Source organism: Gymnodraco acuticeps, unplaced genomic scaffold, assembly GCF_902827175.1.
Source record: "Gymnodraco acuticeps unplaced genomic scaffold, fGymAcu1.1, whole genome shotgun sequence".
Lineage (NCBI taxonomy): Eukaryota > Metazoa > Chordata > Actinopteri > Perciformes > Bathydraconidae > Gymnodraco > Gymnodraco acuticeps.
Window position 1 is genome coordinate 3,484,642 of NW_022989810.1, and position 12,208 is coordinate 3,496,849.

Below are 12,208 nucleotides of genomic sequence, written 5' to 3' on the forward strand. Positions count from 1 at the left end.
CAGCCGGCCAAAAGGCGTCATATTCAGTCGGAGAAATGCACAATTTTCCACTTCCTTAACTCGTAGCTCTGTTGCCCCAATTACGAGTAACGTTATCACATCAGGTGTGCAGAGGTGGGAGAAGTACCCAGATCTTGTAGTTAGTTGAGTTCCTCAAGTAAAAGTATGATCATCAAAATATACTTAAAGTAGCGACAGTAAAAGTAGTCGTTGTGCAGATTGGTCCATTTCAGAATAATATCTATGATATGTTTTATAATTATTGATCATTAAAGTGTTCTCAAAGCTGGTAAAGGTGCAGCTAGTTTGAAGGACTTTGTATACTGCAGGGGTAGCTTGTGTATGTACTCCAGGTGAAACTAAAGTCTGATTTAACACTTTCACATCATTCATCCACATCTGTAAAGTAACTAAAGGTATTAAATACATGTAGTGGAGTAAAAGTACACCATGTACCTATTAACTGTAGTGGAGTAAAAGTACACCATGTACCTATTAACTGTAGTGGAGTAAAAGTACACCATGTACCTATTAACTGTAGTGGAGTAGAAGTACACAGTAGCAAAACATTTAAATACTCTAGTAAAGTACCTCAACATTTTACTCAAGTACAGTACAATATTTTAACATAATTATATATATTTAATTTATTTCACATTTAAATAAAACAATTAATTTGGGTTAACAATTTGTTAGTTTTTCCCTTTAAAAAATTACAAAAAGTAAATACAAGAATACCGTTAAAGTACCGGATCGATAAGCAGTATCGATAAGACTAGTAGTACCGTAGAAAACCTTAACGATACCCATCCCTAGATATTACACAAGTAAAGTGTTAAGAGAGTGAAATGTTGCTTTACGAATTTCAACACTTGATGCTGTCAACTTGATTCCAATGTCAGAAACCTGTATTTGCCTAACTGAATTAGTTTAAAGAGAGAAAACATTTTGACTAAAAGTTGACTAAAATGTAATTTTTCATCGACTAAAAGTTGACTAAAACGTTTTGAGTTTTCGTCGACTAAAACTAGACCAAAACGTTTTGAGTTTTCGTCGACTAAAACTAGACTAAAACTACGAAGGATAGGAATGACTCAAATGTGACTAAAACTAAACCATTTTCTAAGACTAAGACAAAATCAAAAACAGCTGCCAAAATTAACACTGCTCTGAGCAGGAGACGTGGGGAGAGGGAGGCGGGGCTATTTCATCATTATCAGAAAATGATCGTATAGAGGCGTACACACGGAGCCGTTTGACCCCCCAGAGCGTTCCGTTTGCAGATCTATCCACCTTGGGACCCGTTTCTATCGTTTTGTTATGGCCTCGTGAAAACGAAAGGGCTATACGCAAGAGAAACTATGCGGGAAGTGCTGGGAACTAAGTGCTGGCACTAAGTACGGCAAAGTACTTGATGGGAAAGCGGCTATTGTCTCTAAATATATGACCATGTATTCACTTTAGACGCAGAAGGCCCGTACGCAGGCTTGTTTTTTTAAGCACACATTATTTTAAATGGGCGAACATGCACCAAATGTTTTTAATCACGACATTCATTATTTTTGAACAAGTAGCTAAACAATTAGGTGTCCACTTCCTTAATATGTTAATTACTGTATTATTATTATTATTATTATTATTATTATTATTATTATTATTATTATTATTATTATTATGTCTTTTAGTGCATTTGTGCCTTGACTCATAATTTTGAGTAACCTTTTCCAGAAAGCTCTTAATTTTCTTTCTATGTTATTATTTTGCAAAACTACGTTAATACTTTTTACATACTTAGTCATTATTTTTACAATACTAAGTCGTTATGTTTGCAAACAAGCATCATTTTGACAAACTGTGTCATTGTTCTCTGTTATTATTTGTTTTAATTGTGATATTCAGTCATTTTTTAAGGAATCTTTGTCATTATTTTAAGATACCAGGTTATTTTTTGGCAATAAGTCATTATCTTTTGACACTACCATGTTATTTTTGCAACAATAGGTCATAATTTTGTCAAACCAAGTACATTTTTTTTTACAATACTAGTTTGTTATGTCATATTAGACCATTGCTTTGTGAAACAAAGTAATTGTTTTGTGATACTTAGTCATTATTTAGAGCGAAATTCTTACTATAATGATATACAGGATCTTTTTTGCTTTCCTGCACATCAGCAAAAAAAGGCTTCTATAGACCCTAGAGCTGTTTATTTTTAGTTCGACTTTTTGCAGAATTGGGTGTTAGAAAATCTGACAATGTATCTGCCAAATTCACATTTTTACATGAATACATTACATAAACCTCATACTAATATGTCTGCAATACATTAATACCTAACCTGTCTGACCACTGTTTAGCGCACCCTGTATGTATTGTTCTATAGTCTTTGATTTAGGTGCTTCATGTTTGAGCAACGACTTCTATTTTAATTTAACTTATTTTTGACATTTCCCTGAAGCCTTGCAAAGCTAAACGCTGGTGTTATTCACACTTCCATTTCCCCCCTACATCATTTACCATTCATCCTTCATCACTCAACTCTGACATTTTTAAATTAAATGTTATGCCTGGGGAGCTGAATTCCCTGGATGATGGCCCTCTTATTCAGGATACAGTCGGTTACAGTCCACCGCAGCTGGAGGTTGCAGTGTGTGTTGTTAAAACTGCCAATAATTGGCTGGAGAATTGGTGAGCCAGTGCCTAAGTGGATTATGCTTGTCACTAATGGCAGGGACTTGATTATGAGTTGAGAGAAAGTCTCAGGCACCATCACAGTCTGGTACAAAGTGAAAGGAGGTCTCATGGATATGGAAATTGAGTCTAATGGAAATCATATGGGCAAATCCGTTTTCTACAGAACATTAGGTACATTTCCATACACCAAGAACTATGATGTAGACTGCTTTTGGTCAATACGTATTACGTACAAGGCCTTTTCTGACGGGCAACTAATCCATTAATCCATCAATAGGGTCTTTATAGCCAACAGACCCCAGTGACACAATACCTGGCTGTAAACTGTTCATTTAAGGTGTTTTTTTCAGGTGTTAAAATATATTTAGCTGCTGCCCCATTCACAGCATGGATGTATAAAGAGAACTGGATACAGCATGTGGGTTTCCCCCTTCCTGTTCCATGTGGGAACCCGTTCATTCCGATGAAAGTTGATTAGTGCAGCAAAAAGCCAAAATGTTCTGACTCTAGAACTGAAATACCCAGACCTTCCAATATTCAAGCAATCCTCTGGCATTCTTCTGGCATTCTTCTGGCATTCCTTTATACATTGGGCTCATAGGGCATGTGCACTTGCATTTACCTTAAATTACAGAAATGCCAGTGTTGGATTAATGAAGGGAGAGGGACAAAACATTGGATTTAGCTATTAGCTCATTTTAAAACTTTTTGAAGAACCAATAATAAGGGCTAAATTAAGACTACTCTAATGTTCAGACTAATAGAATTAGATTTAGCTGTGAAAAAATAGTACAATCTGATTTACAGATGGCTTTTTCCCAATGTAAGTCAATTGGAAAAAGTATTTGTGGGCCCAATGGCATCACGTAACTACACAAAAGTTGAAATACCAATGTTTGGCCTCTATGAAAACTTGCTCCAACACCCAACGCACTTCCTGGACCCTATTCCAGGAAGTGCGTTGGGTGTTAACTTCCATGCTATTACTTATGTCAGTTTCTCTGCACTGACTACACAGCTACTATGGATTAAGTACAATCATACCACCCTACCATACCATCCTCCTGATATGTTCCCTTAAGGAGAACTGCTTAGACTTTAAGAAGACCTTTCCCCCTTGGGAACTGCACAGATGGCTAAATGTCACCGAAACAAACTGGATTGGCGCCCCACACTGACAGAGCATTAATCTTCCTTCTCTCAATCACTCTTCCTCTTCTCCTTTCAGTGCCCTCTTCCTCTCGCTTTACGCACACATGTAGCAATGCCCCACTCACTATCAATCCACTCTGATGTATCGCCCTTTATCTGGTTCAGCTTAGAGTTAAAGACCACTTAATTAAAGCACCAGGGCAAATTCTACAGCATGGGATTAACAGCAGCTATTCTAGTCATGATCGTGGTTGTATAATGTTGTGGCAGTCACTATAAATCTGTCCCACTGAACTCCGTGTGTGTTTTTCAGCATTGCAGATAGTTGGGAGGCCAACGCCATTGGACATGCTGTGGTGCTGCCGCTGAAGGTGTGTGAGGAGCTGCTGCAAGTGATAGAGGACAGCAACTCTATACTTCCTGCGTCGATGCGTCGCATGAGGTCCTATGAGGTGAGACGGTTACTATGTTACGGGCAACAGATGACTAACCCCTAGATTCCACCGGGTCTGTCTGCGGCGTGTTACGGCTGCGTGGCGGTTTTGGTCTGGCCTCTTCCGGCATCATACCCTACCGGGCGCGTTTCAGAAGCATTTCAGAAGCGGAGCGTCTTGCCTGCCGGCTCGCAGTTTTTGTTGATTTGGGCATATTTCATGGACAGGCTACTTTGTACAGACAAAGTTAATAATAGTTGTAATATCCCAGTTATAAACGACATGAATCAAAGATGTGCTGCTGTATTTTAGTGGTAAAAAAAAAAATGCATTCATCATCATAATTATTCTATATATATAATTTACACAGTGCCTGTAAACCGGAGGAGAACGCTGGCATTTCTCCTCCTACTTGAATGACTACGGAGGGATAGGGTCTGCAAAATTAGTTTGTGTGTGTGTATATATATATATGCTATATATGCTCTGAACGTTCCACTTCCTGCCCGACATTACCTTGCGGCTGCGTCGCGTCGAAAAATAGACTTCAATCCTATTTCGAGTGGAGCCCAGCGGCGGGACGCTTCTGAGCCGTAACACGGCGCGTCTGGTGGAATAGCACCCATTGACTAGAGTGGCCGCGATCCTTGCGGACGCCGCGGCGCGGCCGTAACGGACCCGGTGGAATCTAGGGGTCAGGCTTGTTAATCCCAGGCGTATTTTTTAATGTTGGCAAAAAATGCTCACCCTGATATCTTGTCTTGAGTCTTCCAATCTATTTCCTTCGTTTGTAAAACAGTCTGTCTTAAGACAGCGCTCACTTACTTCTTACTTACAGGACCGTGTTTATCCATTATTCAGTAGTGCTTGACTGCGTTGTTATCCCGCCCTAATTAATTTCATGATCTAGAGCTTTCAGTAAAAAGCCTCCCCTTAGGGATTATGTGGGTCAAATAGAAGGTTTTACTTTTATCAGCCGTATTCCAGCTTCTATGCACCTGCAATTGTGCTAAATGTGTAAATTTAGCTCGAGTTGCCATGGAAAAACCCTTTGACTAGAAAAGTGGGGGTTATATCTTTGCTGACAGCTCTATTCTCCGAACATAGTTACAGAGGTAATTAGCACCATTATATCCTCCACTTTATGCTCACTAAAGTTTAGGGAAGTCACTCCAACCACTTAAACAGGTTTAAAAAGTTTTCCATCTGCTTGAACATTACGAAGGCCGGACTTTTAAAACCTTTTAAAAGCATGTCTGTTCTTGCACATCACATGAAGCAGCTGCTGAAGCAGAAGAGAGCGATAAAAACCTTTCTTTCTACTTATCTAGATCAGTAAGTAACAAAACCTGCCTACTTATTTTGAATGCGTTTTTTCTTCTCTGCTCTTATTAAGGCTATAAGATAGGGGTTTGTAGTTCTTTAAGATTCTTACGGTTATTTCTTGCTGTAGTTAGTAACGTTCGCCAGGCTTCTAACATTAGCCATGTTGCTAACAGTAAATCATGTTAAGCATGTGAAAAGGGAAAATGTTTTCTAATTGTTCTAGTATAAGGAAATCCAGTCTCTGCTTATCACTTGAGAAAAAGTTGGATACAAGTGTAGTTCCATCTATATCTGCATATTCTACACGAACACTGTGTTCAAACTGAAAATAACTTATTTGAATGAAGCTTTGAACTATTTGGTACAGCCCTTAATTAATAAGAAGAGAATCTGTTGGTTTACTCCAACAACAAAGCAGACTCTCTTAACTCATTTGTATTTCGCTATCATGCTGGGATCATTCGTGTAGACAATATCAAAGCTGAAATTAGTCCGTATGTCACCTTAGAAGAAGAGGAGTTTGCAATGGGCTCCATTACACCAGATTGCCATCCTCGTGGATTCATCTTCTTATTACAGACACATGCATTTCCTAACATTCGGTCTATATGCTGTAAAATGTATTATCTCTTCGATTTACACACGGCATCTATTGCACGTCTGTCCGTCCTGGGAGAGGAATCCCTCCTCTGTTGCTCTCCCTGAGGTTTCTCCTATTTTTTCCCCTCAAACTGTGGGTTTTTCTCTGGAAGTTTTTCCTTATACGATGTGAGGGTCTAAGGACAGAGGGTCTAAGGATAGAGGGTCTAAGGATAGAGGGTGTCGTTTTTCTCATACTGATATTCTGAACAATCTGTGTTGTTGTATTTGCTGTAAAGTGTCTCTACTGTAGGCTATTTTTATTATATGTACAGCACTTTGGCTCAACCAAAAATCGTTTATAAATGTGCTATATAAATAAAACTTGATTTGATTTGATTAACCCATCTAAAGTAGACTTGTCTTTTTTGTTGTAAGGTATTGTGTGTCACACTTTTAAACGCTCACTATAGTTTTGCTCTCACACCATGAGCCCTGGGGATAACAAATTGTTCCTCTTCTTTGTCTTACACATTGTGGTGCAATGAAAAACAGTATTGTTGTTTTCCTAAGCAACAACATGACAGAGGTGGGCGTGGGATAAATTAGGCTTTGCTGAAATGGAGAAGGCTACAGAGCGACCCAGACACAGGACTGGTGGTGGAAGCTGTTACAGGGTGAACACACACAGTGTGATACATTGACACACTTGAACACTTCCTGATGGTAGAAGCTTGTGCTATGGGCGGTAGAGGGCAGGAAGATCACAGAGCCATCCAGAATTACCGGAGATGAAAAAATAAACTGTCGGAAAGGGAAGGCTACCACGGAGTGGGGTTGCAGCCTGGAAGCTCGGAGAGTTGGATCTGTTAGACACAATGTGAAGATGTGAGACAGAGGAACAGCGTGTGGGTGTCGTGAGCTAGGGTTTTCCTACTGGTGGCTTTGGAAGACTCAGGTGACCAAAAGCCTACTTGAGAAGGGCAATTGGCAGTAGCATTCACAATCACCTCTGTATCATTTCAAGAGCCAGGGTGGAGTATTAAAGGGGATGTATTAGGAGAATTATGATTTTCATAATTGTGTTTTTGTAATTGTGTAGTCAGGTGAAACTAAGAATTATTTGCTGTGTCTCAATTTGGGGACGTCCTTGTCCTTTAGTACACCGCCATAGGACACCGTGCACATGACTGCTGTGCCCTCAACAGAAGTGACTATCAATGCTGTCAGCTAGCTAGCAAGCTAGCAATGGCATTATACGCAGTAGAAAATCACGACACACTGCTCAATTACACAATAAAATCAACAGTGGGTTCTTTTCAGCCACAGTATAGTGGCAAATGTATTAAACCACGAAAACAACCCAAGTGTCTAACATTTTTCATTGGTATAGTCGGGGTTCGTACGGGTGCTGGAAATCCTTGAAAATGCTTGAAATTGTACGAGGTGTTTTCAAGGTTTGAAAAGTGCTTGAATTTTGGGAATGGTGCTTGAATTTGGGATAAAGTGCTTGAAATTGTAAATGCTTTACTTCACTTTTTAGATTAAAAGAAAATAAAGAAGTCGGAGCGCGCTTAATTGCTTCGCTTGTACATAAAACAGCCCTGCTCCGGCCTTCCCGCGCTATGCGCGTGACCTGCAAGTGTTTTTGTTACGTATGACCTGGGCATTCTGATGAGTGATAGATGACAGTATACCAGGAGGTTGCAGTTACAACGAGCATTGGCTAGCCGAGGACAAATACAAGCCATGGCTAAGACGAGGGTCAATCCCACGAGTAGCCTCCTGCAAAGTGTGCAAAAAATAACGATGGGAGAGTCTGCGCTGACGAGCCACATGAAAGGTACGCCGTAGTAGAGCATTTTAGTTTAAGCTAACGTTAGCAAGCTGAATAGCGAACTCGATGAGGGAGAATAATAATTGCAGGGAACAATCATTTCAGAGGAGCGTACCTACGTTAATATGTGCGTTACAGTCGCTATCCTGTGGTGTTCAGAGGATGAAGCACTCACTGTTGTAATTCAACCCAGTCTCACGGCATTTCGTGTTATAGTCACGAAATATAATCTATTGATTCAACACAGAGCGATTTTAAAAGCAATGTATTTCTACTGGTAGTCTGTTTCGTGCCTAAACCAAATGTGACTTGCTCTATCGAAATCAGTCACATTGACCGGAAGACACATTTTCGTTTGTATTACTGGTCTGGGGGAAGCTCGCGAGTGTGTGCGTGTGTGTATTTTTGCGTTTGTGTATTTTTGCGTTTGTGTATTTTTGCGTTTGTGTGTATTGTGTTTGTGTACCGGGGAAACACTCACAAGAAACACCGGCTATTGTTATGCTTGCTGTGACGTTAAATTACTCCGTTCTCCGCTTCAAAGTTGTATTTATCATCTGAATTTGCCGAAACAAGTTTAATATTCTCAAAGCCAATACTTTGTTTATTTGAAAACAGATGAAAACAAACTGTCCCGGATCCTGCCGTGTTATCTATGATTACTATACGCCTTTACTTCATAATTTCCGGAGGGAGGGGGAGTGGCGCTGCGGAAGAGCAGGGTGCGAATTGAGAGGTGCCTCTTCTTCCCTTTACAAGCTTTAAAAATGTATTTATCGTGAGATTTTGGCAATAACAGTTTCATATTCTGAAAGCCAAGACTTTGTTTATTTAAAATCAAACAAAACACCCGAACCCTGAAAAACTAGTTTTTTTTACACAAATCCACGTTTATTTTTTTTTATTTTTTCGATAGAGCTGGTTACAAATAATAACAAATTAGAAGGAAAAAAATATATACAGATTTCAGTATTCTGAGGCTCTGAGTCCCATTTCTTTTACCCACAGACGGCAAAAAAAGCCCGACATTATACGATTTAAAATAAAAACAATAATCGTGGCTTGATATTGAGTAAGAACATGTTTTTATGAACCACAAGACCTGACCGGACAAAAAGACGCAGGCACGAAACACATTACCAATATAAATACATTGCTTTAAAATCGTTCTGTGTGACACGAAAAAAAGGGGGAAATCGTGTTGGTGAACACGAATCAATAGATTACATTTATTTCGTGAAAATAAAGTAGCGACAGTAAAAGTAGTCATTGTGAAGATTGGTCCATTTCATAATAATATATATGATGTGTTTTATAATGATTGATCATTAAAGTGTTCTCAAAGCTGGTAAAGGTGCAGCTAGTTTGAATGACTTTGTATACTGCAGGGTAGCTTGTGAATTTACTCCAGGTGGAACTAAAGTCTGATTCAACACTTGATTTATATTTCACATCATTCATCCACATCTGTAAAGTAACTAAAGGTATTAAATACATGTAGTGGAGTAAAAGTACACCATGTACCTCTGACTTATGTTTACTGCCAACCTAAAAGTACCTCAAAAATAGTAATCAATAATGTATTGAACATTTATTTGGCTGATTGTTTTATATTGGCTCAGCCAGGTTATATGGGATGCCCAGTCTACGTACAGATGGGTCACTCCTTTTGAAATATTAAACTTAGTTTTCTTTTCTTTAATTTTTCATCCTCATGTTTCATCTATTATGAAACACACATTTGGTTGTTTATAGCATAAAGAACATATGATTTAATGTGAGGTAGGAAAATAATCATTTGAGTATAAGTATGTGCATATAAATATGTAATTTACAACAGCTGTAAGATGCTTGAAAAGCTTGAAAATGCACCTTGAAAATGCACCTTGAAAAGTGCTTGAATTTGACTTTGGAAAAGCTGTATGAACCCTGTATAGTGCTGTTTTCAGCCGCAATAGAAATATGATGTGCCACGTTCCGTAGCTAAAATGGCGATCATTGACAGTGTAAATTGTGCAGCGTTCTACACAACTTTTTGGGTGAACCATTCGGGTACTTGTAGTGCATTTTGCCTTACTTTGCATTCTGACGCAGTTATGTGATCAAAACAGCCAATAGAAAAAAATGGCAGTATGCAAATTGATACTTGGTAATTGTGTTTTTTTTATGATACCTTTGTATCTACATACGGAGCGGGTCCACTATGTTGCACCACCATGTTTCTATGTTGACCAGGGACAAGTGACGACAAAGTACAGTTAAGAGTGCAGAAGCATATAATTGCACTGTAAAAACACATTTTAAAATATTTACTCATTTGAATCTGCCTTAAAATGATAATGGTCAATATCAATTTAAGTGGAAGAGGTTATGCTGGTTTACATTTGTGATTTAGCAGTAGCTCTGTCCTAGCTGACATAGTTAATTGGCAATTTAGTGAGCATGTTCAAACAGATTGCATATAGTATGCAGTACATTAAATTGGATTTTGACTGCAGCCATCCATCCATCCATCCATCCATCCATCCATCTTCTCCCGCTTATCCGTGGTCGGGTCGCGGGGGTAGCAGTTCCAGCAGAGAGCCCCAAACGTTCTTTTCCCTGGCGACATCAACCAGCTCTGACTGGGGGATCCCAAGGCGCTCCCAGGCCAGCGAAGATATATAATCCCTCCACCTGGTCCTAGGTCTACCCCTTGGTCTCCTCCCAGCTGGACGTGCCTGGAACACCTCCCTAGGGAGGCGCCCAGGTGGCATCCTTACTAGGTGCCCGAACCACCTCAACTGGCTCCTTTCGACGCGAAGGAGGAGCGGTTCAACTCCGAGTCCCTCCCGGAAGATTGAACTTCTCACCTTATCCCTAAGGGAGACATCAGCCACCCTGCGGAGAAAACCCATCTCGGCCGCTTGTATCCGCAATCTCGTTCTTTCGGTCATGATTGACTGCAGTCATAGACTTTTATTTTTAGCTGACATTTTGATAGTTCCTAGCTTTATAAGAACACGTAATATCAACTGTATTCAATTTGAATGTTCCTATTAACACTAGTCTGTTAATGTACCATGGCAATTTACAGCCTTCTAAATTACTAGGTTGCTGTCAATCTGAAGTTTTTTTTCCACACAGCTGCTAGTTCAACTGTGATTACTTTAGTCTAAAAATGCAATTAGAAATGTAATTTCCACTTAGCTGCCTCAGTTTCAGGTTCATGATACGAACCTTGTCCACAGCAGACATTTTGGCTTGTCACAGCAGGAAAAGCACTGGTGTAGTTGATAACATTGAAAAATGGCTGTATTCTATTTAGGAGAGCTGCTTCATGCACCTTGTAAGATGCATGCTGGCTCATTATCATTACTTACAGGGACACATACTGAACCATGGTTAGCTAAATGTGTGTCACCTGTGCTTTTGGTACTAAGACAAGTCAAAATGTCTGCTGTGAAAAAGGTTTATTGTTCATGCTGTCTCACTGTCACACTGAGATGGCTTACTGGGACACATGAATGGAACAGAGCCACGAGTCACGACTAAAGCTGAAGTGCCGGACTTTTAAATATAAATGAACATCCGTTAAATTCAGACCTATGCCAAATGAGTTCACACAATGCGGATTAAGCCTGTCACTGCCAGGGAAAGCTCTTTGTATTTGGAAATATACTGGAGTTCTCTGACATCTGTACTTTTTTGTCCACCGGCTAAAGTAGTTAATGAATGTTAAGATTTTACCAGAAACTTAATGCATCACCATTGTTTTTTTTTGTCTGTAGTGATGAACTTTTACTACTGTTAGGGATTTGGAGGGATAACTGGTCCGCTTTTCAAATCTCCGCGCGTTCCTATGAAGCTGGTTATAATACAGGAAGGAATCCATATCTACAAAGTAACCGTTAACAATAATCTACTTTAATGGCAATATGACAATGCAATACAATCATTACAATACAACATGATATATTACAGTTATATTGCAATGCTTAAGGAGTAATGCCGGCTTACTCCTGCTCTAGTCCGCATACTGCAGAGCTACTTTCACCCGAGCGCAGCATGTGAAGAAGAGGCCGAACGCCAGGGATCCACCGGATATATACCAGAGTAAGAACGAGGGGTTTGGTGTTAGGTCAGCTGGTCATCTTTTCAGGTCATCTCATTGGGAGACGCAACGCAGCAGGAAACGCAGCAGGAA

General features: G+C 39.6%; 1 protein-coding gene across 1 annotated transcript in view; it reads left to right on the forward strand.

Annotated features, from left to right (window-relative positions):
• The window catches only part of ube3d (ubiquitin protein ligase E3D), a 63,712-nt gene that overhangs the window by 25,080 nt on the left and 26,424 nt on the right, over positions 1-12,208 (forward strand). Inside the window, exon 9 of the mRNA XM_034227992.1 lies at positions 4,160-4,298. Coding sequence (XP_034083883.1) covers positions 4,160-4,298 — 139 coding nt within the window. The remainder of the gene's footprint in view (positions 1-4,159; positions 4,299-12,208) is intronic.